The 22,755-nt window shown below is 36.1% G+C and overlaps 5 protein-coding genes across 9 annotated transcripts; 4 read left to right on the top strand and 1 right to left on the bottom strand.

Moving 5' to 3' along the window:
• The first annotated feature begins 2,586 nt into the window (after positions 1–2,586).
• Positions 2,587–6,080, top strand: LOC122316802 (rac-like GTP-binding protein 5). 2 transcript variants are annotated; one of them, XM_043133594.1, is made up of 8 exons: positions 2,587–2,747; positions 2,886–3,127; positions 4,092–4,179; positions 4,272–4,381; positions 4,484–4,547; positions 5,296–5,360; positions 5,468–5,533; positions 5,623–6,080. In XM_043133594.1, the coding sequence occupies exons 2-8, from the start codon at positions 3,029–3,031 to the stop codon at positions 5,722–5,724; spliced, it is 594 nt and encodes a 197-aa protein (XP_042989528.1). In that variant the 5' UTR covers positions 2,587–2,747; positions 2,886–3,028; the 3' UTR covers positions 5,725–6,080. The 2 variants fall into 2 exon arrangements, with proteins under 2 accessions (XP_042989528.1, XP_042989529.1); XM_043133595.1 differs by lacking the exon at positions 2,587–2,747 and having other exon boundaries at positions 2,758–3,127.
• Positions 6,081–7,546: 1,466 nt separating this feature from the next.
• LOC122315401 (probable serine/threonine-protein kinase PBL26) lies at positions 7,547–11,849 on the top strand. 4 transcript variants are annotated; one of them, XM_043131276.1, is made up of 8 exons: positions 7,547–7,644; positions 7,868–7,940; positions 8,436–9,573; positions 9,681–9,929; positions 10,028–10,188; positions 10,610–10,837; positions 10,972–11,121; positions 11,431–11,849. In XM_043131276.1, exons 3-8 carry the CDS (start codon positions 8,682–8,684, stop codon positions 11,686–11,688), a joined length of 1,938 nt encoding a protein of 645 aa, XP_042987210.1. In that variant the 5' UTR covers positions 7,547–7,644; positions 7,868–7,940; positions 8,436–8,681; the 3' UTR covers positions 11,689–11,849. The 4 variants fall into 4 exon arrangements, with proteins under 4 accessions (XP_042987210.1, XP_042987209.1, XP_042987211.1 ...); XM_043131275.1 differs by having other exon boundaries at positions 7,553–7,644; positions 7,860–7,940; XM_043131277.1 differs by lacking the exon at positions 7,868–7,940 and having other exon boundaries at positions 7,558–7,644.
• A 221-nt stretch (positions 11,850–12,070) lies between these two features.
• Positions 12,071–15,038, bottom strand: LOC122315403. The gene is made up of 3 exons (XM_043131279.1): positions 14,755–15,038; positions 12,794–13,148; positions 12,071–12,631 (listed from the first exon to the last, which is right to left on the bottom strand). Exons 1-3 carry the CDS (start codon positions 14,824–14,826, stop codon positions 12,138–12,140), a joined length of 921 nt encoding a protein of 306 aa, XP_042987213.1. The 5' UTR covers positions 14,827–15,038; the 3' UTR covers positions 12,071–12,137.
• A 324-nt stretch (positions 15,039–15,362) lies between these two features.
• On the top strand, positions 15,363–18,635 carry LOC122315402 (prostaglandin E synthase 2-like). Its single transcript, XM_043131278.1, has 6 exons — positions 15,363–15,842; positions 16,310–16,444; positions 16,563–16,641; positions 17,375–17,469; positions 17,834–18,001; positions 18,102–18,635. Exons 1-6 carry the CDS (start codon positions 15,497–15,499, stop codon positions 18,266–18,268), a joined length of 990 nt encoding a protein of 329 aa, XP_042987212.1. The 5' UTR covers positions 15,363–15,496; the 3' UTR covers positions 18,269–18,635.
• Positions 18,636–19,171: 536 nt separating this feature from the next.
• Positions 19,172–21,586, top strand: LOC122317018 (BOI-related E3 ubiquitin-protein ligase 1-like). Its single transcript, XM_043133906.1, has 2 exons — positions 19,172–20,653; positions 20,824–21,586. The coding sequence occupies exons 1-2, from the start codon at positions 20,354–20,356 to the stop codon at positions 21,334–21,336; spliced, it is 813 nt and encodes a 270-aa protein (XP_042989840.1). The 5' UTR covers positions 19,172–20,353; the 3' UTR covers positions 21,337–21,586.
• The last annotated feature ends 1,169 nt before the right edge of the window (positions 21,587–22,755 follow it).

Genomic DNA, 22,755 nt, shown 5'->3' with positions numbered 1-22,755 from the left:
TTCAATCCGGATATTCGGATTTTAATTGAATATCTAGATTGTTTGTTTCTTTTTTAGGATAAAAGCCGAATCCGGGTTATAACCGAACAAAAAAAAAAGTTTTATAGCACTTAAAAAAAAAACTAATATCATGTTCAAATTGCCTAGATTTTTTTAAATAAAATAATTTAAACACTTTTAAAAAATGTTTTTAAAAAATAAATTGAAGAACAAAATTAAAAAAAATGCAAAATAGGTAATATTGTTGTTCCATCACAATGCAAAACATAAATTTACAAAAAAAGAAATAAATAATAATACATCACAACTAATTAACCTAATACAATGTCACTAATCTTAGTTTTAAAAAAACCGGGTGTATAATCCGGTTACGGATAACTGGGTTATAAAACCGAATCCGCAACCGGATTCAGGTTTTTCTAAACCTCCCGAGTGTAATCTGAGCAGTTATCTATCTGAATTCTGAATTTTTAGATCGGACCGAAAAACAATTTAGTCCGGATGAATACCCCTACACAAATTTTTTAATAAAAGAGAACTGACCACTCAGTTCAACAGTCAGCATTAAATAAATCTTTCTAAATGATCGTCCCTTTAATTCATATCACTTGTCAACCTAACGTAAAATTGTTCTCAAATTCAAATGAAACAAAAGAGTATTTTATTCATTTGTCCAATTAATTTAGTAAAAAGATAAGGTAGATTGAAGAACGCAGTACATGTAATATTTGCCAACAGGATATTAATAAGCAGTTGCAGGGCTGGTACGAGATAGGCCGAAAGCACATGCAACTGGACCAACTGGTGGCGGGGGGTACTAAAACTGGAAAGCTATTTCCCATGTGCGGCATCTTCAAATCCTGTCTGTTCATAATTAATTGCCGTTATCTTCCCTTGTTTTATGCATGAGGCTGACCCATATGTACAGGCCAACATACAATTTGGCACGTCTATTTGATTCCATACACCCAGACGATTGCATAAAGAATAACCAAACAATTCTGCTACCCACGTACTGGTCCGACTCCCATTCTCATATAAATTATTATTCCTTTTTGTTTTCAACTTATTGATTAATGTTGTTTTTCTATCTTCTTCGACGGTTAAAATTGTTACCCAAAATAGAAATAGAAACTAAAAAAATTTCAAAATATTTCTTTAATAGAGTAATGTCACTCATTATCTCAATTCTCATCATTTCATAATATGACATTAGATGATTGAAAACTTTTTATTATATTTTACTTGTGAATCTATTATCTAATATCACATTATAAAATAATAAAAAGACAATAAATACATTTTTTCTCTTTATTATTATTTGGTGGAATGATAAAAGAAAAGTTTAAAGTTTCAAAACAGATCAATCATCGAAGGCATTAATTATTCTCACCAATAAATAGAAAATATAGAACGAGCATGAGAGAGAAGACTTTGGATGGAGTCGTCGTGGTCTTCTTCTTCTTTCTTCTACTTCATAGCTAATATCATTATCCATAGGGCCACCCAAGTTAGTCATAATTACTAATTAGAAGCTCCATCCAACATATTCAATCGGATTGGGAGTATTTTAATAAAATAATTCTTTATAATTACTATAATTCTTTATATAACAATGTTTTAAATTGGGAGTATTTTAATAAAATAATATTATTTTTATAAGTTATTTAATAAAAATATCACTGATTTGAAACAGAATTATATAAAAAGTTGTAAAAAAAAAATTGTATGTCTCGAATAAAAAGGACATTTAAAATAAATATCCTGAATATACTAAAATTGTGCTCGTTAGCATAAGCCAAAGGCTCCAATATCGCGACAGAACTTAAGCAGCTGCTAATCCCGGGCTGATCTTGTTCTTTTAGTATTTTACCCTTTTGTTATCGTAGATGTAATACACTTACTAGACAGAGGAGTACGTAATTAGTGTCGATAAATAACGAGACAATGCGTTTTCTGTAATTCTAACGATCTTTTAATTCCATGACAGCTTCGAGAAAAAGCCCGTGAGCATGTTGAGAGAAGAAGCTCAAGCACTGACAGTCCAGAGACTTCTTTCCTCACGGACGATTTGGCTGAGGATCAATCCAAGTAAGCTTTTTAAAAAAATAAAATTATATTGAAGAAGATTTATGCTTTAACAAAAAGAGTAATAAAAAAAAAAAGATCAATGCTTTTTAAATATATTAAGTGAATTCTACATTATATGTACAATTTATAGGCAGATATTATAGTGCATTGATCTTATTTATTATAAATCAATATTACAAGATTTATTTTATAGGCAACTATTATATAGTACATGTACAATTTCTCGCCTGCTTTAAAGTCACGTTTGGTTATAACACTCATTTTAATTTATTTTATTTAATTATTATAATTTTTTTAATTTTTAATATAAAATAAAATAAATAATTTATTTTTTTTAATTTTAAAATAATAATATTAAAAAATAATATTTAATTTAATTTTTAACTTCCATCCTAACTCAATTTACTGTTTAAACCAGCAGATAACAACTTTTAAGAGAAAAGAATTGCGAGAATCCTAAAAGTTGAAAGGAAACAAAAGCTAGAAAGAAAGAGTTGGGTAAAAAGAGAAAGAAAGTGGGAAAAATGGTTTTTAATTTGGAATAGCGGGATGTGATAAGGAGGTAGGGGAGGTGTGAGTAAAGGGATAAGCTGGCAACAGGTTGGCTAGGTCAGCGAACGCTTCAACCGCAATTTTTTCCCCGTCTCAAAGCTCAGGTCCCCACCCTCTCGTCCTCTCTCTTTCGATTCATTTTCCCCATTCTCTCTCTCTCTCTCTCTCTCTCTCTCTGCAATTTGAGCTACACTCTGAATTTCAATTTCAAAATTTCAAGATATTTGAATCTTCCGCTGTAGGGTTTTTCTTTGCCGGAGATGGAGTCTTTGTGAACTCCCTTCTGAAGCAGGAAGAACTGCAAGACTGAGACTCGAGGAGAGAGGACCGGGCATTGTTGGAGTTTGTACGTTACGGGTGCAGATCCGGTGCTTCTCTGTCGGAAATGAGTGCGTCTAGATTCATTAAGTGCGTCACCGTCGGTGACGGCGCTGTCGGTAAAACCTGTATGTTGATATCCTACACGAGCAATACATTCCCTACGGTGAGTTCTTATCTCTCAATGTATGCCTTTAATTTGGTCCTTTTAGTTTCGATTATTGGGAAATTTACTTCTTTTCTGTACGCCCTTGTTCTTGGATGGATCTTTCTGGGAGAAGTCCTTTATATAACCTTCCATTTCTTTTTGCCAAAAGAAAATAAAAACAGAAGAATATGCTTATTAAATTGAAGGATTTTTCCCCTCTTTTATGTTTTGGACTAATTTGCATCATGTTAGAGAGAAAGTGTTGCTTGCCATGTTGAATTCGGGAATTCTTAATGATATCGTATTTATGGCTTCGGAATGTTAGAAAAATAATGGTTTTCAGATCATGGCGCTTGGATCAGTGTGATATTCTCAAATTAATTTCAACCCGATTAATTTCATACCCCAAGCTTGATTTCAGGAAGTCGCTAATTAAAGATCTGGAGTTAGCAATAATTGATCAATTGTCTTAGAAATGTTGGAATGGTGGAAAACCTTTATTGCTTATTGGGCTATTCCATTAGTTCCCATAAGAAAATAAATTATCATTCATACTTAGCAATAGACAAAAATGCTAGGTTTTCGCACCCTGCATAAGCAAGGCAATGCTTTAAGAAGTTGGACTCCAACGGTTACCCTCTAGTTATGCGGATTCAGACAGCTAGCTTATACCTTGTTATGTCTACACGATGGTACATCTGTCCTTGATTCCTCAAGATACCCTGTCGCTCTGTGCTAAATGGCTCCACGGTCTTGTGGATTAGATTTCTTCGTTCTTTGTTTTATGTGGTGGGAAATTATTTGTAACCAACGTCACTGTTTTGGTTTTAAAATGTATAGTCCGATGTTTTGTTTGTGAATCATTTTTCCTGTAAGATTATTTATTTCCCAGTTTAGTTTTACATTGTCTGCTTTCCATAAATGTGCTTTGGTCAGAAGCTATTGGTTGCTAACTAGTTTGTTCATTTCTCATTGATGATAGGACTATGTGCCGACTGTTTTTGACAATTTCAGTGCTAATGTTGTCGTGGATGGTAGCACTGTTAACCTAGGGTTATGGGATACTGCTGGTAATCATATAATGATCGTTCGGATTGCCGGGATTTTCTTATCTGTTTTGTTCCTGACTTGGGGGTTTCTGAATCCATGATTTTTTGTACAGGTCAGGAGGATTACAATAGATTAAGGCCTTTGAGCTATCGAGGCGCAGATGTCTTTATACTTGCTTTCTCTCTCATAAGCAAGGCTAGCTATGAAAATGTTGCTAAGAAGGTTTAAACTTCTTCTTTGTTTAAGAAAATGTGTTATTTTTTAAGTCATGTCTGCATTTGTGTGGGCTGATAACTTGTTTTCTGTTTTACTTTCCATTTTCAGTGGATTCCTGAATTAAGGCATTACGCACCTGGTGTTCCAATAATTCTTGTTGGAACAAAGCTTGGTAGGATTTATTCTCATCCCTTATTGCGACATACATTGTTCTGTTTTTCATTGCTGTGTAATTGTAATCAGTTTTGTGTTTGTGTAATGTGGATGGTGACTAGGTCAAGTCTTTATTCCTTTGCATTTTGGCATTCTTGCACCTTCTTTTATCTAACTTTTGTTTAGACAGTCATCTTTGTTAGCAGGATGTTTTCTTGCCTTGTAGATTTTTCCCAGCTATTTGTAATAGTGTATATCTTTGTTATTATCTGCTACTGTATAAGTAAATTATTTTTCCATGGTGTTTGCCATCCCTAAGTTCTCTTGTTTACTATGGCATCTAGTATGATTCTTGCGGTGTACAGTCTACCAGGCTTCCAGCTAAAGAGGTTGTGGCAATGGGTATACACAAAGTAGATTGGGGAGGTTCTGAGTCAAAGATATTCATATTGGTTTGACAAACGTACTTGACATTGATTTTTCATTTCAAACCATTGAACAATGTTAAAGAGTAACTCAATGCCATTCCTAAAATATAGCTCATTTACATTTATATCTGAGAAAGCGAGCAATCAAATGACATTCCTATACATGATCATATTGGTGTTGAACATATTTATTTAGTTGACAAGTCCCTGGAACACTATAGTTTGAATATTTTATGTGGTACATAACACTTGTAAGCACGCAGGTTAGTTGCCTTGATATTTTGCCTTATATATAAAAGATGAACTCGTTTTTATTAGAAGTTCCATATCTATCTGCAGATCTTCGAGATGATAAGCAGTTCTTTATAGATCATCCTGGTGCAGTGCCCATTGCTACGCCTCAGGTAAAGTTAACTGCACCTCTCGTCTTTGTATTTTATTCCCCATAGACATTTGTTTTCGTGGGGCTATGATGTCCAACTTGTAGTTTGACTCTCACCTTTTGCTTAAGGGAGAAGAGCTTAGGAAACTGATTGGCGCTCCTGCCTACATCGAGTGTAGTTCAAAAACACAGCAGGTATGCCTCTCTTCATTTCTTCAAGACTAATTGTGGAAATGGTCTTTATGCTGTGTTATTGATTAGAATCAGTCATCATATAATTGCAGAATGTCAAGGCAGTATTTGATGCAGCCATTAAGGTCGTGCTGCAGCCTCCGAAGCAAAAGAAGAAGAAGAGAAAGGCACAAAAGGCTTGCTCCATTCTGTGATCTAGGAGGGATTCTATTATAGGAGACAATGACTCGTCAGCCTCTCATTGCAGTGTATCTGTCTGTCTGTTTATGTCCTTTCCTATTCCACGTCCGCTGTAAGGAAGCAGCAAGCTGGTTGTGTATAGTCTTGACCAACATGCTAGGGATCAATGAGATTATTAGTTTGTGGCTTTACCTGTTTACACACGATATGTAACTCTGATTAGTACTAGCCTTCCATGTTGACTCATGTACAAGTGGGAGTGGTGGTGTTTAAAATTTTTCTCCCGCATTTACCAGATGCGATGAAGATCCCTAGTATGTAATGGTACTGCAAAGTTTGGATTGCTTTATATGGTTTCATTTTGTTGACAGATACCGTCATCACACAAATGAGGTAGATGTATATATGATTATGCATAATATGCTTTTTTAAGGTACTTATTAATGAGTTTGTATATGTGTAAGCAATCAAAAAGTAAAAACGGAAAGGGAGTAAGGCGCGCCTGAATTTGACGGTCAAATTCTAGTCACCATTGCCTTAAAACTGAAAAAATGAAATTCGAAATGGTGTGTTGCCTGGATTGTCTAGGCGCTTCCTTGGGTGGATTTCTTAGGCCCCATTTGGGAATTTAATACATCAAACGCTCAAATCATAAATTCATCTCAATTCAAAATTTTTTTATATGTGAGCTTATAATTTTTTTCAATTCAATACTTCCTTATAGGAGGGGTTTATAATTTTTTTCGATTTCTTTTAAATACATTTAAACTTATCTTAATATCAAAACAAATATTAACTAATCTTAAATGAGTTTCACAAAATTCATTCAATCTCGATTTAATATTATTCATAAATAATTTAATTCATCTTAACTTAATTTAACATCCAAACGGGAGCTTTAAATTGCAACTATTTTTTTAAAAAATAGATGGTCCATATTGTACGACATTATGATCTACCTATCAAATATTTATTCTTAATTTTATCACGTACCATGTTCAAATCAGGCATTTATCATTTTAGTACACTTACTATTTTTAAAGCCTTTTAAAGAGTAATAAGTTTTTTGATGTGTTATAGTTCTGATTATTTATTCAAAAAAATAATTACCAAATTCGAGAAATACTTTAGCCACATAGAAATCTTATAAAAATGATTTTATAAATTAATATAATTTGATATGATATATTAGTTTATAAAATTATTTTTATTATAAAATAAATCTAATATTTTATATAAAATTATGTTAATTTATAAATTTATTTTTATAGAATTTAATCGCCTACGTAAGACTTCTGAGTCAGCATTGACAACCAGCCAAATCCAAATGCGCTGTGCGTTTCCGCTTTGGAGGCTTTCTTGGTGAAAAGCAAGGCGGCTTTAGGAAGTTTTTTATATTGATAGGATTTTGGAAATAAAATCATATTTTATCCCCTCAAATTTATTATTCGTATCAAATAATCGAAGTTATTAATTTAGCCTGATCATCACTTGTTGTAAGTAATGCAACTCATTATTTTAATTTTTATTATTTTTTTATTATTTTATAATGTAGTATTAGATAATAAATTTATAAGTAATGATGAGAAGATAAATATTAAAAAAATAGATTTTTTTTTTTTCTTTCATTTAACCGTACCATGATCCCGTGTTCCAATTTTGGTGCTCAAATTATAGACTGAATGTTTGACTGAACGTTTTTTTTTGTTAAATTTTATTTTATTTTATTTTTTACTTTTTTTCTGGCCCTTATTCTATTGGCTCCAGTCAAAAATGGAACAACGTTGACTTCACTGAAATTATTTGTTTAAAATCGATTATAGCAGCCATTACGTGTTTTGAAAGATAGTTTGGTAGGTTTGATAGAATCTCGTAAAGGTTTCTCACCAAGGAACGAACCTTACCACAGCTGAAAAGCATTGAAACTAAGGAAGGTACGTGTCTTCTGTGCCTTTCTCCGCGCATATATTTCTTATTAAACTTAAATCAAACATATGGGCGTCTTTTGCCTTACTAGTTACTATTTTTCATAATATAAAATTTGTTCATATTCTTTACCTCTCTATCCTCCACCTGGACCGACTTTGTTTTTTTCTCCTTCTAAATGAATCGATGAAATGGTCAACAATCTTCTTGGGATTTGTCTAAGATGTGCAGCTCGATCCTGCCAATGGATGGCCTTCGGGCAGGTGCTTTTCTTTGAAGCGAATTTATGGATGCAACAGTAATGGTAGGCGCTGTTGTTATTTCATACAATGTAGATTACTGGGAAGTCAGCTACTTTTTAAGGGGTGTCAAAGCAAATATGATGATTAAGAGGAAAAACCGAAAAAATTGGGACCAAAAACTTTGAAAAAGAAGCAGTTGTAATTAAAAAAGATAGAAAACTTTAACGAACAATAGGTGGAGAATTCTTGTGTAAAGTCTCGAGTCCTAGTCCTAGTTTATGATAAAAGTCTTTAAGAGATATTAGCTATTAATGAAAGAGAAGATTGTTTTTCAAATAATTTGTTTAGAACTTTTTTCAGGTTTATCTGATAAACTACTTTTTCACTAAAATATCCCATGTTAGGAATTGGCAGTAACACTCTTCTGATTCAAATACTGGAATTTTACACCCCGTTTTCTAGCCTCCTCTCCTCTGCATATGTTTCTTTCTTAAAAAGCTTGTTGACTTGGTTTATGCAAGAATCTCTTTGATTGCTACCAACTTTCCGATTTCCAGGTCGTCCGGAAAACTTCAAAGCCTTTCCTACTGTTAAAGAAGGTTTGGCATCAGCTTCTGATCATGCTTCAAATTTTTTATTTTTTATTTTCAAATTAGTATCAATTTTGCAAGAACACGAGGAAGTCCGTTTGATTAAGTTTTAGGGAGGCTGAAAGCATTCTGCTGCCAAGTCAGTGATTTCGAAAACAAACCGGAGAAGTTTTGAGTTTTCTCCGTATTAAGTTGAGCTACAAACTCACAAGGATGGAAGAATATATTAGCTTAAGAGACGGAGAGGCACCGGAGATTTTACATGCAATTCATACAGCTGAACGTGTCCTGGGAGATAATCATGGGGCCTTGAAAACTGGGGATTGCGGCCTAAATGATCAGGAAGCTCCTTTGAACTCGATTTCTCTTTTCCAAAAAGAGCTACCAGAATCAACACTTGGTTGGCCACTTCTCCGGAAAACAGCACATGCGAATCAGAAAGCTCTGAGAAAATCTAAAGGTAGGAATTTGTCTGTTGTTGAATGGGTAATGAGCCTACCTACTCGATCCACGTCTCTAATTTTGCAAGATCATACTGCTTTGGATGTGAATAGAACTGATATACCTTCCGAGAGGCAGGCTGTCAACTCTACCTTTGAGGAAGGAGATAATGAAGACGGAACACTGCCCCAAGCGGTTGGGGCTGAAGACGAAACAGTTGGCAGTCGCAGGAAACCAGAAGAAAATTCTGGCCTCGTTTGTGAATATAAAGAGGAAGTTTCTTCGAGTTCTGCTTCTTTCCTTATGAAGGATTCTCCACAATCGAGGCCTGGCTGGCCGCTTCTTAAGAATTCAGCTTCTGCTAGTTTTGATTTCTCAAGAGATTCTGAAGATAGAAATATGTCTGTTGTTCAAGGGTTGATGAGCCTGCCTAACCTGTCAAATTCAGTAATTCCACAAACCCAGACTGGTGTAGTTTCAAATAAAATAGAAAGTCATATTGAAAGAGAGAGATGTTTTTCTGAGGATTTAGATACTGAAAATAATTCGACAGATACAGAAAGTCTTCTCAAGGAGTTCGAATTTCTCATGAGAACAAACTTTACCGGTTGTAGGTGGTTCAGTTACAAGGAGCTGAATAGTGCAACGTCCAATTTCTCCTCAGGTTTATTCCTTTCTCTTTTACTGGGCATATAAGCTTCGTAGCTTGAGCAAAGATGATCTTGATCTCTTTGCCTAATTCTCTATCTAAATATATTTTTGATTTTACAGAAAATCTTGTTGGAGAGGGAGGGTGCAGCAAAGTTTACAGAGGATGTCTTCCAGGTGGCAGATCAGTGGCAGTAAAGGTATTAAAATCGTATGAGAAGGCTTGGAATGACTTCTACAGAGAAATGGATATCATCTCTACATTGAAGCACAAGAACATTTCACCTCTTATTGGTGTATGTCTCGAAGATGACTATCTCATCTCTGTCTATGACTTCTTTTCCGTGGGGAATTTAGAGGACAACTTACACGGTGATCTTCTGTGACAAAACAAGTTGACATTCTTCCCTCTAGAATTTCCATTCAAATCATTAATATGCATTTTATTTATTTATTTATCTGTTATGCAGGTCATGGGAACAGATCTGTGTTGCCATGGGAAGTGAGGTTTAAATTGGCTGTTGCAGTTGCTGAGGCTTTAAATTACCTCCACAAAGAATGTCCTAGGCCAGTTATTCACAGAGATGTAAAATCTTCAAACATTCTTCTTTCGAATGAGTTTCAGCCACAGGTACTTCTTTAGCATGCAGTAGTGATCTTTATTAGGAGTCGGAAGGCTATTACATCTCATCTCATATCATTACAATTTTATCAAATTTTCACCTAAAATATAATAAACAATTCAAGTTTTCTAATACTAAAACAAAACTAATATTAAAAAATTATATTATAATAATATTTTATTCAACTTTCAACAAAACATCTCATTGAACTATATAACCAAACGAGGCCAATTGGTGTCTCTGAGTCCAAGCCAGTGTGCGAATCCTCTTTATTTTCAATCTATGTTCTTCTGGTTGACGTTTTGAAATTTGTGAGCCAGTAGAATGAAATTTGACATTCCTTTTCTGAAAAAAGGTTTTAGGACTCATTTCTCTTAGAACTTAGGAGATCGACATTCTACTAATGCAGCTTTAATTTCTTGATGGCAGCTATCTGACTTCGGGCTTTCTATATGGGGACCCACGGATTCAACTTATGAGATACACAGTGACGTGGTAGGGACTTTTGGGTATATTGCTCCTGAATATTTCATGCGAGGAAGGGTGAGTAATAAAATTGATGTATACTCCTTCGGTGTGGTTCTGCTCGAGCTTATATCAGGAAGAAAGCCAATTGATTATCATACCCTGAAAGACCAAATAAGTTTGGTCAAATGGGTAAGAACATTCTTCATTACCTACTTTCTATTGCCGATATTTCATCGATAATTTATGAATTTTTATTTTCACGCCTCTGTTTTTTATAAACTTCTAAGCCCTGAGCTGCATGATCAAATTATATATTCATCTAGGCAAAACCATTATTGAAGAGTGGAGATGTTAAAGCATTGTTGGACCCAAAGTTAGAGGAGGACTTCGATGTCGATCAAATGCATAAAATGGTATTGGCAGCAAGCCTCTGCGTTAGCCAGTCAGCTCGACTTCGTCCAAAAATGAGCCAGGTACGGAAATATCATTCGACTTGCCACATTTATTTTTCTTGTATATATGATACATAGATTATACACTTTTAGCTCCAACAATTTCGGATAGCATCCTGATTTTTCAAAAGCTAGGCCCAAAGTCGAAGCTCATTACGACTGCTGTTTTCTTTGGAGCACTGTTCCATTTTCTGCTTCAAATGCCGTTGCTTGTTATTTTAATAAGAAACATGTTGCCCAAAAAATATGTTACGATTTGTCATTGCTCTCTTTGATTGACATTTAAGAAGTAGCAAAAAGGAAATTGATCGTTTGTGTTCCCTGGTGCAGATACTGAAGATATTAAAAGGGGAGAAAGGTGCTGAAGATTGTGTCCCCCATAATATTGATACGAAAGAATTGGGAAATCAAGATGAAGATGACCTTTATCCGGAATTTGGTTGCAAGCGACAAAGTGACTCTGCATTGCTTCAGACAGAAAATGACAACAACTCCCCAAGTAGTGGGGATACTGAGACATGTCTAAGTAATGCAGAAAAGCCTAGACACTTTATGTTAAAGGACTACTTGAAACAACGGCGACACTGATCGTGATCATCAATGTAGGATGTTGTAAGCAACGATATGTAGATATAAAGCAAGGTGGTTTGTTTCCGACTAAAGCACCGCTTGGACTGAAACAAGAATTTTATTATCACCACCGCTTTGTCCATTAAAATTGATAAATACTATTGAACATACTTTTAGCATTTTTCTTTTAAAATCTTACAACTTCCAATACTGCGTAATATTGCGTAATATCATCAAAACATTGGGCGTCCCTAAATTATGGCTCTACTCGATCCATTCCAACCACAATCTCTGTATGTGTATGCTCTGACATCCATTCTATATGCAGACCAAAAAAAACCCAAAAAAGGCACTAATGGACTTCGGCTAATCACTGCAAAATTAGTTGGGAACAATCGAATTATCAAAACTTCCTGTATAATCCTCAATATAACTGTACAAGCTACCGAATACAAATGGAAAAATAATCAAAACGGAACAGTATAGGGTAATGCATACATGTCAGCCTCAGGCAAGTAATGGCCTTGTGGCCACAACTTGCGACTACAAGATATGACATCATTACCGGCTTCAAATTTTTGAGACGCACGTCTTTCTTCCTGCTTCTTCTTCTTAAAGAGCCACTCTTCATCACTTAATAAATTTTCATGAATCTGAGTGCGAGGCGGCACCCAGTCCTCAATCAAAGCTTTATATAGATATTCTGTCCTCTCAGTCTCACTTTTGTACGATGTTTCAATCCTCTCTGGCACTGGACAGGGGAGTTCTTTTTTTTGCTCAGTTGTGAGCATCTCAGCAAGTATATTTTCCCTTCCATTAGAAGAGCATAAAAGCACTTGATTGGGAACATCGACACTTCCATTCTTCTGTTGAGCATGAAAATCTACCCTTCCAGAAGTGGAGCACGACTTCTCATCATCTCGGTCCTTTCTCGATGGCAGCCGAATCCGGACAATAGTTCCTATTTCATGATAATAATAATAATAATTTAAAAAAAAAAAGCAAATTAAAATAAAGCCCACATAAAGAACTAATAAAATCCATCTAAAATTCTTTTATAAGTGAAAAATGTCCATCTTGTGGTTTGAAGGCATCCCCAAATGAATGGGCACCCCAAACTCACCATGACTGCGAAAGCCACTAGTTGGTGAGGTATCCCTTTTCCTCTTGTTGCTTCTTTGAGAGCTGTCGGAGCATATGTTTGGAGAGCAAATTGGCCGCTCCTGTTCTTCAGTAAGATCACTCTTTTCAAATTGTTCAGCCTCGGCTTCAATTTGCTTTTGAAAATATTCACCACATGGCTCTGCTCTAGTTTTCTCTAGTTGCACATACTTCTGATAATTGAGCTTTCTTTTTTTGTCGTCGCCAATAACAGTGGGTTTCTCTTTTCCTCTATGTGCTTTCCTTCTCTTCTTCTTCTCCTCCCTCTTCTTCTCTTTCTTAATATCTGTTTTGACCTTCTCCCTTTCTCTTTGGAGCTATAAATAGCACCATTACAATAATTTTAAAATAGAGGGCTAGGAAAGAAGCAAGCACCATCCAGGCTAATAAAACCAAGAACATGGAAAATAAACTGATAATAAAAGCACTAGCACTTTTACCACCCTTACACCATTCTTCAAGGTTATATCATCTACTAGAAGAAGTGATCATCTAAAGAAGCAAGCAGAGATTGATCATGTTGTCAGGCAGTTGTTACAAAGCAGCATATAATCTAAACCAACATGCACTGCCTCTGGTTCAAGATTTGGTCCAGATATATGCAGCCTCTACCTTGAAACATGGTCTAAAAGATTGTGTACAACATGAACAACGGTCTTTAAGGAATGTTTAATAATTGAAAGGGAAAATTCGTTCTACCTCCCTGTGACTAAGGTAAAAACCCAGAACTTAGACATTAATCAGAAGATTCTTGTCAGCGGGTGTCTTACAAGATTAATTCAGACAAACTTTTTCACATCTGATTCTATCAGTTATTGATTTCAAACAAAAGACTAATGCTATTAATAGTTTTCTGTATTTATAGAATCAATGAGTAACAATTGACGGGAATGAAATCACATGGTAGTGGGATTAATTATATACCATAAATGTTATGACTTCATATTTTCAACTACTCACTCCACAAGTAGGTTGTGCATTATAAATTGAACTTTAATGAAGTCCCCTGTTTTACGACCTAGGACCCTGCTACTGAGCATACCATTTGACAATTTAGCTTGACCAAATTAACGAAATTGTTTTTTTCCCTTTTTTCAACATTTTGATTTTATAAGAAGAAAAGTTATCATTTTTATTTAAGAAACCGCAAAATTTTGGAAAAAAATCAATTTGATCAAGTTGGGTTGTCAAATGGTATGAGAGTATCATTTTCCTAAAACCTAATCATAGATCGATACCCCAAAGTGTGATCAGTAATCCCAGATCTAGTCTATCTCAACCAGAATTTAAGTTCACTAGCGAGAAATCTCCCTGAAGAAACTGATCAAGAAAAGAAAATACCAACACAAGTGCAATATCAAACTTGGACATAATTAAACTCGAGAAAAGCTCCAATTTTCATTCCCCTTCATACAAACCCTTTTTACAATGATCGACAGACGCTTTGCCTCGTTTTCCTTCTACCCACATTCTTGAAAATCCACTGACCCAGTCTTCATCCAACTCATACCATCCCATCCCGCAGCGCAAATCAAGAGGTTCAATCCTTTCAAAATTCAAGTCCTTAGAGTCTCTTCAACCCAGACCAAGATTATTACAGTTAGGTCCAACGAGTGGTACAATAAGTCGCGAATTACCAACAAAACCAAATACTAGTGACGGTCAGTCTTAATCAGAATCTTTATCCCATTCAGTCTATAAAAAGAATGATTCTCACATCATCTCATGATTCAAATCTCCCTCACGTATATACCCAATTCTTGCTCATTGTTCATTCATGTATACAAAATAATCTACACTACAAGAAACATCGATTCTCGAATACAAGGATAAGCTTGTATCATATACAGAAAGCCCTTGCACATCAATTATTTACAATTATGCAGTTGAGCATAAACGCAAAAACCAGATTGCTCAACAAACCTTAGTCCAATCGATCCATGGCTCCCCGCTCTTCACATACCCCGGAGGGGGGTACGGATAGCACCGAGACATCCCCGATTACGAGAAATCCCCCCACGGTTCGGTGATTCTCCGGATCGCGATTAGGTTCCTTAAAGAAGGAAGCGAAGGCAAAGATTTTGGCACAAACAATTTTTACTCTAAATCGAAGACGAAAGAATCGAAGAATGAAACCCTAGGTTTACGGCTTTCTGACAATCTCCAAGGCTGCGAACGAGAGCACGAGGAGAAAAATATAAGCATGGAGTAATCCTTGTGGGGCTATATATAATGCGAGACTGAAATTAGTTGGCATCGAAGTAGATTCCTTATTCCGATAATGCCCTTATATTTGACTTAAATTCTCTTCTGTATATGCGTATTTTCTCGGAGTTTCTTAGTTTGTTGTGGCTCTTTCTGGGAAGGCGCACTACTTAGAACCGCGTTACGTCGTTGTTACGTTTTCTCTTACGCTCCAATAGGAATCGAACACCAAGCGGGTGCACCGCGGCTAAAGAACGAATGGGTCGACCTGATTTCGACACGTGTCTCTGAAGATTCGTTTCCAGCCGCTCGACCACCGTGGTCGTTCACACACATGATCTTTACGGTTGTTGTGGCTACGGAAATGGTTGAAGCGTCGTGCGTTCAATTTCAGCCAAAACCCTGAACCCTAAATCAAAGAGTGACGGACAGACCCAAATTAGTTTTGACTTCGCTAGTGATGATGATGAGAAGGGTTAATGTCAACGAGCTCGCCATTCTCAGTCGATCCATCGGAGGAGGCGCTGCCGTCGCCACCGCAGCTGACCAGCGACTGCTTCGATTGGCGCTCTACGGCACTTCGGATTTAAAGGCCAGCTCCAATCCACAGTGGCTCATGTCGCGAGGACTCGTCGATTGCTTTGGCTCATCGGGTCCATCTGTCGCAAACGGCGTCGCGGGGACCAGGTTCTTCTCTGCCGCGGCCACATCTCTAGCGAAGGAGTCACTTCGTCCCGAAAAATTCTCCCCCAAAGACGTGGTTCTTTACCAGTACGAAGCTTGCCCTTTCTGCAATAAAATCAAAGGTAAAAATTAAAATAAAATTAATGCGCTCACAGTGCGAGATTTCAAGTAACTTCGTTTTGGAATGGATGTTGCTCTGTTACAGTCCTTAGATTATCTAAAAGGAATGAGTAATTGATGTTTGATTCCTAGCAAAAAGAATGAGCTTCAGTTTCAATCTTTACACAATAATAGTTATTTGCTGTCTCTATTCATTAACTTGCTCGGTAATTGGCTTTTAATGATGGATATGGGAAAAATATTATATATAAGTCTGAAAAATGGTTTCTTTTAGTAGTATAATCTTTGGGTTTGGTGTTATGTTAAATAATTTTAAATTTATTTTTAAGCTAATAAATATGTTAGTGTGCTCGACTGCATGCACAAGTCATTACCAAAGCATACTTATGAAAATATTAATAGATTTCTACCAAAATGTAATTTCTTGACTTATTTCCATGATTTTCTTATTAATTTGATTTCCTTTCAGCTTTCTTGGATTATTACAAAATTCCCTACGAAGTAGTGGAGGTTAACCCCATCAACAAAAAGGAGATCAAGTGGTCTGATTACAAAAAGGTGCCTATACTGAAGGTTGATGGTGAACAGATGGTCGATTCTTCAGGTTTTTTTACTTCCCCTGATGTTTTATGACTTAAGTATGAATATAAGATTAATCTACGAAGTTCGCTTAATATATTCTGTGATGGTTTTCGTTAATTCAGCTCATTTTAAATGTGCAGACATAATTGATAAGTTGTTCCAAAAGATTCATCTCGATAACCCTGTCGTGGATGGTGATGAAGAACGGAAATGGCGTGGGTATGTTTGTTGTTCTTTGTTAACTTGTACAGTTGAGATTCTTATGAGGCAGTTATATTTTTTACTCATAAAATACCTTCCATTTTTATTCACTTTGCATCATAAACTACAAAAAGCCAATTTTCAACCTAAACCGTCTATAACTTTTGGAAACATTCGTAGCCAAAATTCCTATGGGAAAATTGTCTTTTTCACTCATAAACTACCATATTTTTCCATTTTGTATCATAAACTACCAAGTTTTTATCTTGCAGCTAACTACCAATAGGTCTCACTTTGCACCATCAAATAAAATTGGACCATCATGGTTGTGCTACATGGCCAAATTTTCGTTCATTTTAATGTTGCAGATCTAAACCGGAGGTGAAAATTGAGAACCCTGGGTAGTTGAGGCTGCAAATTGAAACTTCTTATACTTTAGGGCGCAGAGTGAAAAATGGGAAGTAATTTGTGACTGAAAAGTGTATTTTTCCCAATTCCTATATTCTTTTGTGAACGAATATGGTTTTAGTTGAATAAAAAGAGTCCGGAGATGGGTATCATCAGTTTAGTTATATTATAAGGAAGACTTCCACTTTGAATAATTGTACAAATCACTAACTGTTGTTTGTTGTTGCATTAAGTCAAATTGTTTGTCCTACTGCATTCCATCCATCATCCGATTCATCCCATAAGATTGAGCTTATGTGTTGCTGTAAAGCAGCCTTTGACAGATGAATTGATGATGCTGTAGGTGGGTGGATAATCACTTGGTGCATGTCTTATCTCCAAATATTTATCGAACTACTTCTGAATCTCTCGAGTCATTTGACTATATCACCACTCACGGTATGGTATTACATTAGCCTTCACAACTTACATTACTTCCGTTTGTGTGTTTTTATTTTCACTCTTAATATGGAGTATATGTACTTAAAGACGTGGGGAGTCCATCATAGATATATATTGTAACACTTCTCTCTCATAGAGAATATAATCACTTTTGAATTGTATTGACGCTTCACTGATTGGTTAATTTGAAAGTTTTAAAGGACTTTATATGGGGAGATCCTCTCCTCAATTAGCCTAGAGCATGGATATTTGTAATCTATAAAATATCTCCTTGCTTTTGTCCCTCAACATGTTTAAACTGTTTTAGACCTAAATTTTGCTGACAACCTCAAATTCTTTTGCTGGTCCCTCTTATACTTAGGCAATTTCAGTTTCACTGAGAGGATAATTGCGAAGTATGCTGGAGCTGCAGCTATGTATTTTGTGTCAAAGAAATTGAAGAAGAAACACAACATCACAAATGAACGTGCAGCCCTGTATGAAGCTGCAGAAACATGGGTAGATGGTCTGAAGGGCCGGCAGTTTCTTGGTATGTTTGACTGGCATCATGATGTAGTCAAATTCGCATTGTGTGGTATAAGCTATTTTTAAGAAATATCGACTTATTTCTTATTTCCTATGTTATACAGGTGGGTTAAATCCTAATCTGGCCGATCTAGCTGTCTTCGGTGTCCTGAGGCCCATCCGACACCTCAGGTCAGGCAGAGACATGGTTGAGCATACGAGGATTGGTGATTGGTATGCTAGAATGGAAAGTGCAGTAGGAGAATCTGCTAGAATCAAGACAGACAAGTAGAAAAGATTTGTTATTGGGTTTGGACTTTGCTATCAGCTTGAGCCGCTGGGTTTGGTGAGTCTTAAATCTTGGTATGCGGCATTACGAATAAATTATTATACAAAACACTGAAACAAAATGCAAACTCTTTATGTAGGCGGGAAGGTTTAACCTTTGAATCTTGATGTTGTGTATAAGTTGTCGCCGCATGGGATACTTGTTTTTGCTGATTAGCGACTATCTTTTCTCTTTGTTGATTTTTTTTCCCGTCTTCTATTTTTGGTAGGTACTAGGAAGATAGGTATTTGACGGTTGGAATGATATTATGCAGTTAAAAACCTCGTAATGATCTTAAATGGCCTCAAAGTTTGTAGTTGGATTGATTATATATAGGCTTGCAAATATTATTATATCAATTTGTAGATATAATTTTTTGTTAAATATATTATATCCGCTTGCAAATATGACTCATATAAGTATAATTTTCTTTATTATTATTGGAGTTCTTTCGAATTTAGAATGATGCCTTGCTGATTACAGCCTGACTGGAATTCAGAACATAAAAGAAAGAAAACAAACACATTGCAATTTATGGAATTGCAGCCCCTATTTTTCAGTGTTCGAAGCTTATCCTACGTTTCTTTCAGTTTAGATTGTAGTAGTATGGACTCGGGAAGGTTGGGATAAGTTTGGAGCGAAAATTAAATAAAATATTATTATTTTTTAAAAATTAAAAAAAAAATATTTATTATATTTTATATAAAAATTTTAAAATATTACAATAATTAAAAGAATTTTGGATAGTAAATTGGGATAAAATAAGTTGATATAATAATTGAAATTTAAATAAAATATTATTTATAATAATATTTTATTTAAATTTTAATTATTTATTATATTTTATATACGAATTTAAAAAATTATAATTATTAATAAAAAGAAATACTTTTACTGTCAAATTCCTAATCTTTAGGCTGTTAATTGACGGTTGTTGGGCCCCTCAAGTGTCGACGTGGATTTAGAAAAACCATTTGTAATCAAGAGGCCAGCAGTACTATACAGGGTCCATATATACAGTAGTCTTACGTGGATTTTTGTCGTTTCTGAACGGACACAACAAATATGACCTTACGTAGAATTCAAACCCTTTATCCTCCATCTTTTTGGCTATTATTCAGCCTTTCCCAATGACCAAACTGACAAAAATGACAAGTTGCTCCGATTTCTGAATTCGCTCCATAACGTCTGACCCTTTCACGTCGCGATTGAGTGATTTCTCTTTCACCAACACCGCTCTCTCTCTCCTCTCTCTATCGATGAAAATCTCTGACTCGAGAGTTCTGTGACTCCCTGTCACAAAATCTGCATGTGTACGTCGTCGTTTGCGCGCCACCCCTGTATCTCTCTCTCATAAATGCTAGCTATTGGTTGCGAGCGTTTGGGAGTTCACAAAAGAAGCTAGAGGCTCTTTCTGTCTTTTCCTTGATTATTTTTTTTTCCCATTTGAATGCAAATTATTAAAATCGTCAATTTCTCAGAAAAACAATTTAATCATTTCGTAGACAAAACTAAGAAAAAATGAAGCACTTAATCATTATATAAACACACTGTTCGTCAATGTTATTACACGTAATTTATTTTTCTAATAGCTATATAACTTTGTGGTATTGTTAATTTCGGAGTTGTTTTTTCTTGGCACTCTTTCTTTTCTGTTTTTAGATTCGTAATTAATTATGTTCATGCAAACGAGTTATTACCCATAAAAATTAAAAAATCCCATTAAGCAACGATAAATGCATATTATTAATGCGTTTGTCATTTTTCCTACTCTATATAAAACCACCCATGCACGGGTTTCTTTCAAAGTGGTCTCTCTTTCAGTTAAACCAGAAACCACAGCAACAAAGGAGGCAAGGGTTATGCCAAATAAAGAGAGGATCTAGAAAGAGAAAAGGTCATGCATCTTTTCTGATATAACAAGAACACCAATCCTCTAGCTTCAAACCTACCTCGTCTCGTTTCACTTCTCGTTCCCTTTTAATGCAACCCATGAAATATGTGAAAAGAAGGGTACGTTTTGGTTTCTGTTCTTAATTCTGGCGATCGATGGTTAGGATGGCTGTTCAGGGACAGTTTTACCAAGAAACTACAGGTTTTCCCATGACTGGCCAACAGGATCCACCTTTTGGGTTTGTTGACGACTTTCGTTTTATCCTTCATCAATATCCTCAACACAGTCAGTTTCCTCTTCAGCGGAGCACTCAAAAGTTGTGTAATTTTGATAGCAACGAAGGGGTTACATCGTCTTCGAGTTGCAATAGCTTCCCTCCAATGGCCTTTTTTCAATCTTTGGATGCTCAGTTTAAGTTGGAGAGCCAGGGGATAGACCACATTCTTCATTTACAGGTAATAACCCGTCATATCTCATACGCTTTTATTTGAAATAAAATTTTGTGGAGCCCGTGGAATTGTTTTTTGGGTCGTGAAGGTTCATTTATGGGGTTTCCGTGCTTTTATTATCGATGGAACGTCTACTGTTTCTCTCTCATTATCCTTTTTTTTCCCTCTATGAACAGTATGAAAGGTTGAGACTAGCTCTGCACGAGCAAAGGAAGCAAGAACTTGCAGTCATCTTGAGTAATATCGAATCGAAAACGTCGAGTTTGATTAGGCAAAAAGAAGACGACTTGGCACGAGCAACAATGAGAACTATGGAGCTCCAAGAATGCGTGAGAAAAGCCGAAACGGATAGCGAAACATGGCGAAGGATAGCCAAAGCAAGCGAAGTCACGGTCGTAGATCTAAACAACAGGCTCGAGCAGGTCAAAGAGAGAGTGGTTTTGGAGAGGAATACAGCCGAAGATGCAGCGTCGTTTTGTGGTTCATGTGAGGGAGAGGATATAGGACAAAAAGAGGTAAAAAGGAATATCAAAAGTATGACTTGTAAGAGCTGTTACTCTCGTAGCTCGTGTGTTCTTTTTCTTCCTTGCAGACACCTCTGTTCCTGCAAGTATTGTGAAGCTTTTCTTGAATATTGTCCCGTGTGTAACACTGTGAAGGACGAGAGCATGGAGATTTTCTTGGCCTAAAACAAGGAACCACCGAACAAAAAAGGAAAAACAAAAGGATCGAAGATGATGGAAATGAAAATGTTTGAGAAGAACTCACACGTTGATACGGATACCTGTACCGTCATCATATCATATTTATCGTTTTATGTTTTCTCTACTTGTTTCCCGGGTCCAATATCGGATTCTTTTGTACTGCAACAGTTGTACATGTATCGAAATGATGATGACAGTATAGTAAAGAATCTTCTCCTTTTTCCTCTTCTGGGTCTATCATACTTTTTCCTGATTTAGCTTAATTTCCTCGAGAGATTGATGGGGTTCTGTGTGTTTCACAAAAAATAAAATACAAAATGCCAGCTCTCCTTCCTAGCCGTAGCAGTGTGCTGTTTTAGCTGACAAAAGAGATTTGAAAACAAAGTTTGACAAGTTAGACTGCCACTTTCACCGCCACTGAGGTCTTCTATTTATTGCTCCCAAGTTCCCAACGAGCCATATATCAAGTACCGGACTGTAAAAGAAGGAAAAGCAACGGCTGAGATTTGAGCTAAAAGCCCCATCGAGCTACTGACAGTACTCAATCTAAGAACTTCAACTTTCATACACGAGCCTTCCCTTGCCATGACTTCAATTCTGAACAACCCGCGCGCACTCCTCTTGCTTTTATTTTACACAATCGCAAAAACAAAAAACAGATATGCAGAAGAACCGCGCGAGGCCCCATCTCTTTGCATCTTCATACACCCTCAAATCAACTCAAAAGCCTATATGCATGGATTATTGCTTTTCTCATTAATTGTTTGTCACATATTGCAATTTCTCTGTTTTTTCCCCCATATATGGCTCTCTGCTTTCCCGAGTCTGTTGTCTTCTGGGAGCAGTCGGTCCTATGAAACACGTGGGTCCCCCCAACTTGGATTTTGGTACTTCGGTTTATATCCGACATGTTTGATATTCTTGAGTGGGATCCACAATGCGTATCAGAAAACCGTTTCCAATGGATTGTAATGGTTTAGTTTTTTCTTCTTACTTTTTCCTTTGTTATTGTCGAGATCTAATGCAGCAAAAACTGCGACGGTGATTTGCAATCAATTGAGTTAAGTTCGACCAAAAGAGTCCGACACCAATTGAGTTGTCTTTCTACCGCCTCCCTTTATTCCTCGCTCGGTCTGGCTTCTTCTGAGACCAGTTTTGTACGCGTGGACTTATACGTGGACGGCTCTGATCCTCTCTTCCCACGTAGTTACTGCAACGATCTTCTTCTGCGACATGGATCCCAACCAAGCTTACTAGCTAGTTTAGTTGCATAAAGGGATGCTGGAAGCATATGCAACCTGATTTGAGGTTTCTGTCTCTGTCAAGGAAGCAACAATAGTTAGTGTTGTTCTTAATGTATTTTTTATCAAGCAGTTTTGTGATAGCTTTTTAACCAGGCGACAA

This window comes from Carya illinoinensis, chromosome 7 (assembly GCF_018687715.1).
Source record: "Carya illinoinensis cultivar Pawnee chromosome 7, C.illinoinensisPawnee_v1, whole genome shotgun sequence".
Lineage (NCBI taxonomy): Eukaryota > Viridiplantae > Streptophyta > Magnoliopsida > Fagales > Juglandaceae > Carya > Carya illinoinensis.
This window is presented reverse-complemented; position numbering and strand designations above follow the sequence as displayed.

Coding starts and splice junctions, on each gene's coding strand:
- LOC122316802 (XM_043133594.1), top strand. CDS start 3,029: ATGAGTGCGTCTAGATTCATTAAGTGCGTCACCGTCGGTGACGGCGCT. Junction 3,128..4,091: donor CGAGCAATACATTCCCTACG/GTGAGTTCTTAT, acceptor CATTGATGATAG/GACTATGTGCCGACTGTTTT. Junction 5,534..5,622: donor GTAGTTCAAAAACACAGCAG/GTATGCCTCTCT, acceptor ATATAATTGCAG/AATGTCAAGGCAGTATTTGA.
- LOC122315401 (XM_043131276.1), top strand. CDS start 8,682: ATGGAAGAATATATTAGCTTAAGAGACGGAGAGGCACCGGAGATTTTA. Junction 9,574..9,680: donor AACGTCCAATTTCTCCTCAG/GTTTATTCCTTT, acceptor TTGATTTTACAG/AAAATCTTGTTGGAGAGGGA. Junction 10,189..10,609: donor CGAATGAGTTTCAGCCACAG/GTACTTCTTTAG, acceptor TCTTGATGGCAG/CTATCTGACTTCGGGCTTTC.
- LOC122315403 (XM_043131279.1), bottom strand. CDS start 14,826: ATGTCTCGGTGCTATCCGTACCCCCCTCCGGGGTATGTGAAGAGCGGG. Junction 13,149..14,754: donor CATGGATCGATTGGACTAAG/GTTTGTTGAGCA, acceptor TGCTATTTATAG/CTCCAAAGAGAAAGGGAGAA. Junction 12,632..12,793: donor TAGTGGCTTTCGCAGTCATG/GTGAGTTTGGGG, acceptor ATCATGAAATAG/GAACTATTGTCCGGATTCGG.
- LOC122315402 (XM_043131278.1), top strand. CDS start 15,497: ATGATGATGAGAAGGGTTAATGTCAACGAGCTCGCCATTCTCAGTCGA. Junction 17,470..17,833: donor TGACTATATCACCACTCACG/GTATGGTATTAC, acceptor TCTTATACTTAG/GCAATTTCAGTTTCACTGAG. Junction 18,002..18,101: donor GAAGGGCCGGCAGTTTCTTG/GTATGTTTGACT, acceptor TATGTTATACAG/GTGGGTTAAATCCTAATCTG.
- LOC122317018 (XM_043133906.1), top strand. CDS start 20,354: ATGGTTAGGATGGCTGTTCAGGGACAGTTTTACCAAGAAACTACAGGT. Junction 20,654..20,823: donor ACCACATTCTTCATTTACAG/GTAATAACCCGT, acceptor CTCTATGAACAG/TATGAAAGGTTGAGACTAGC.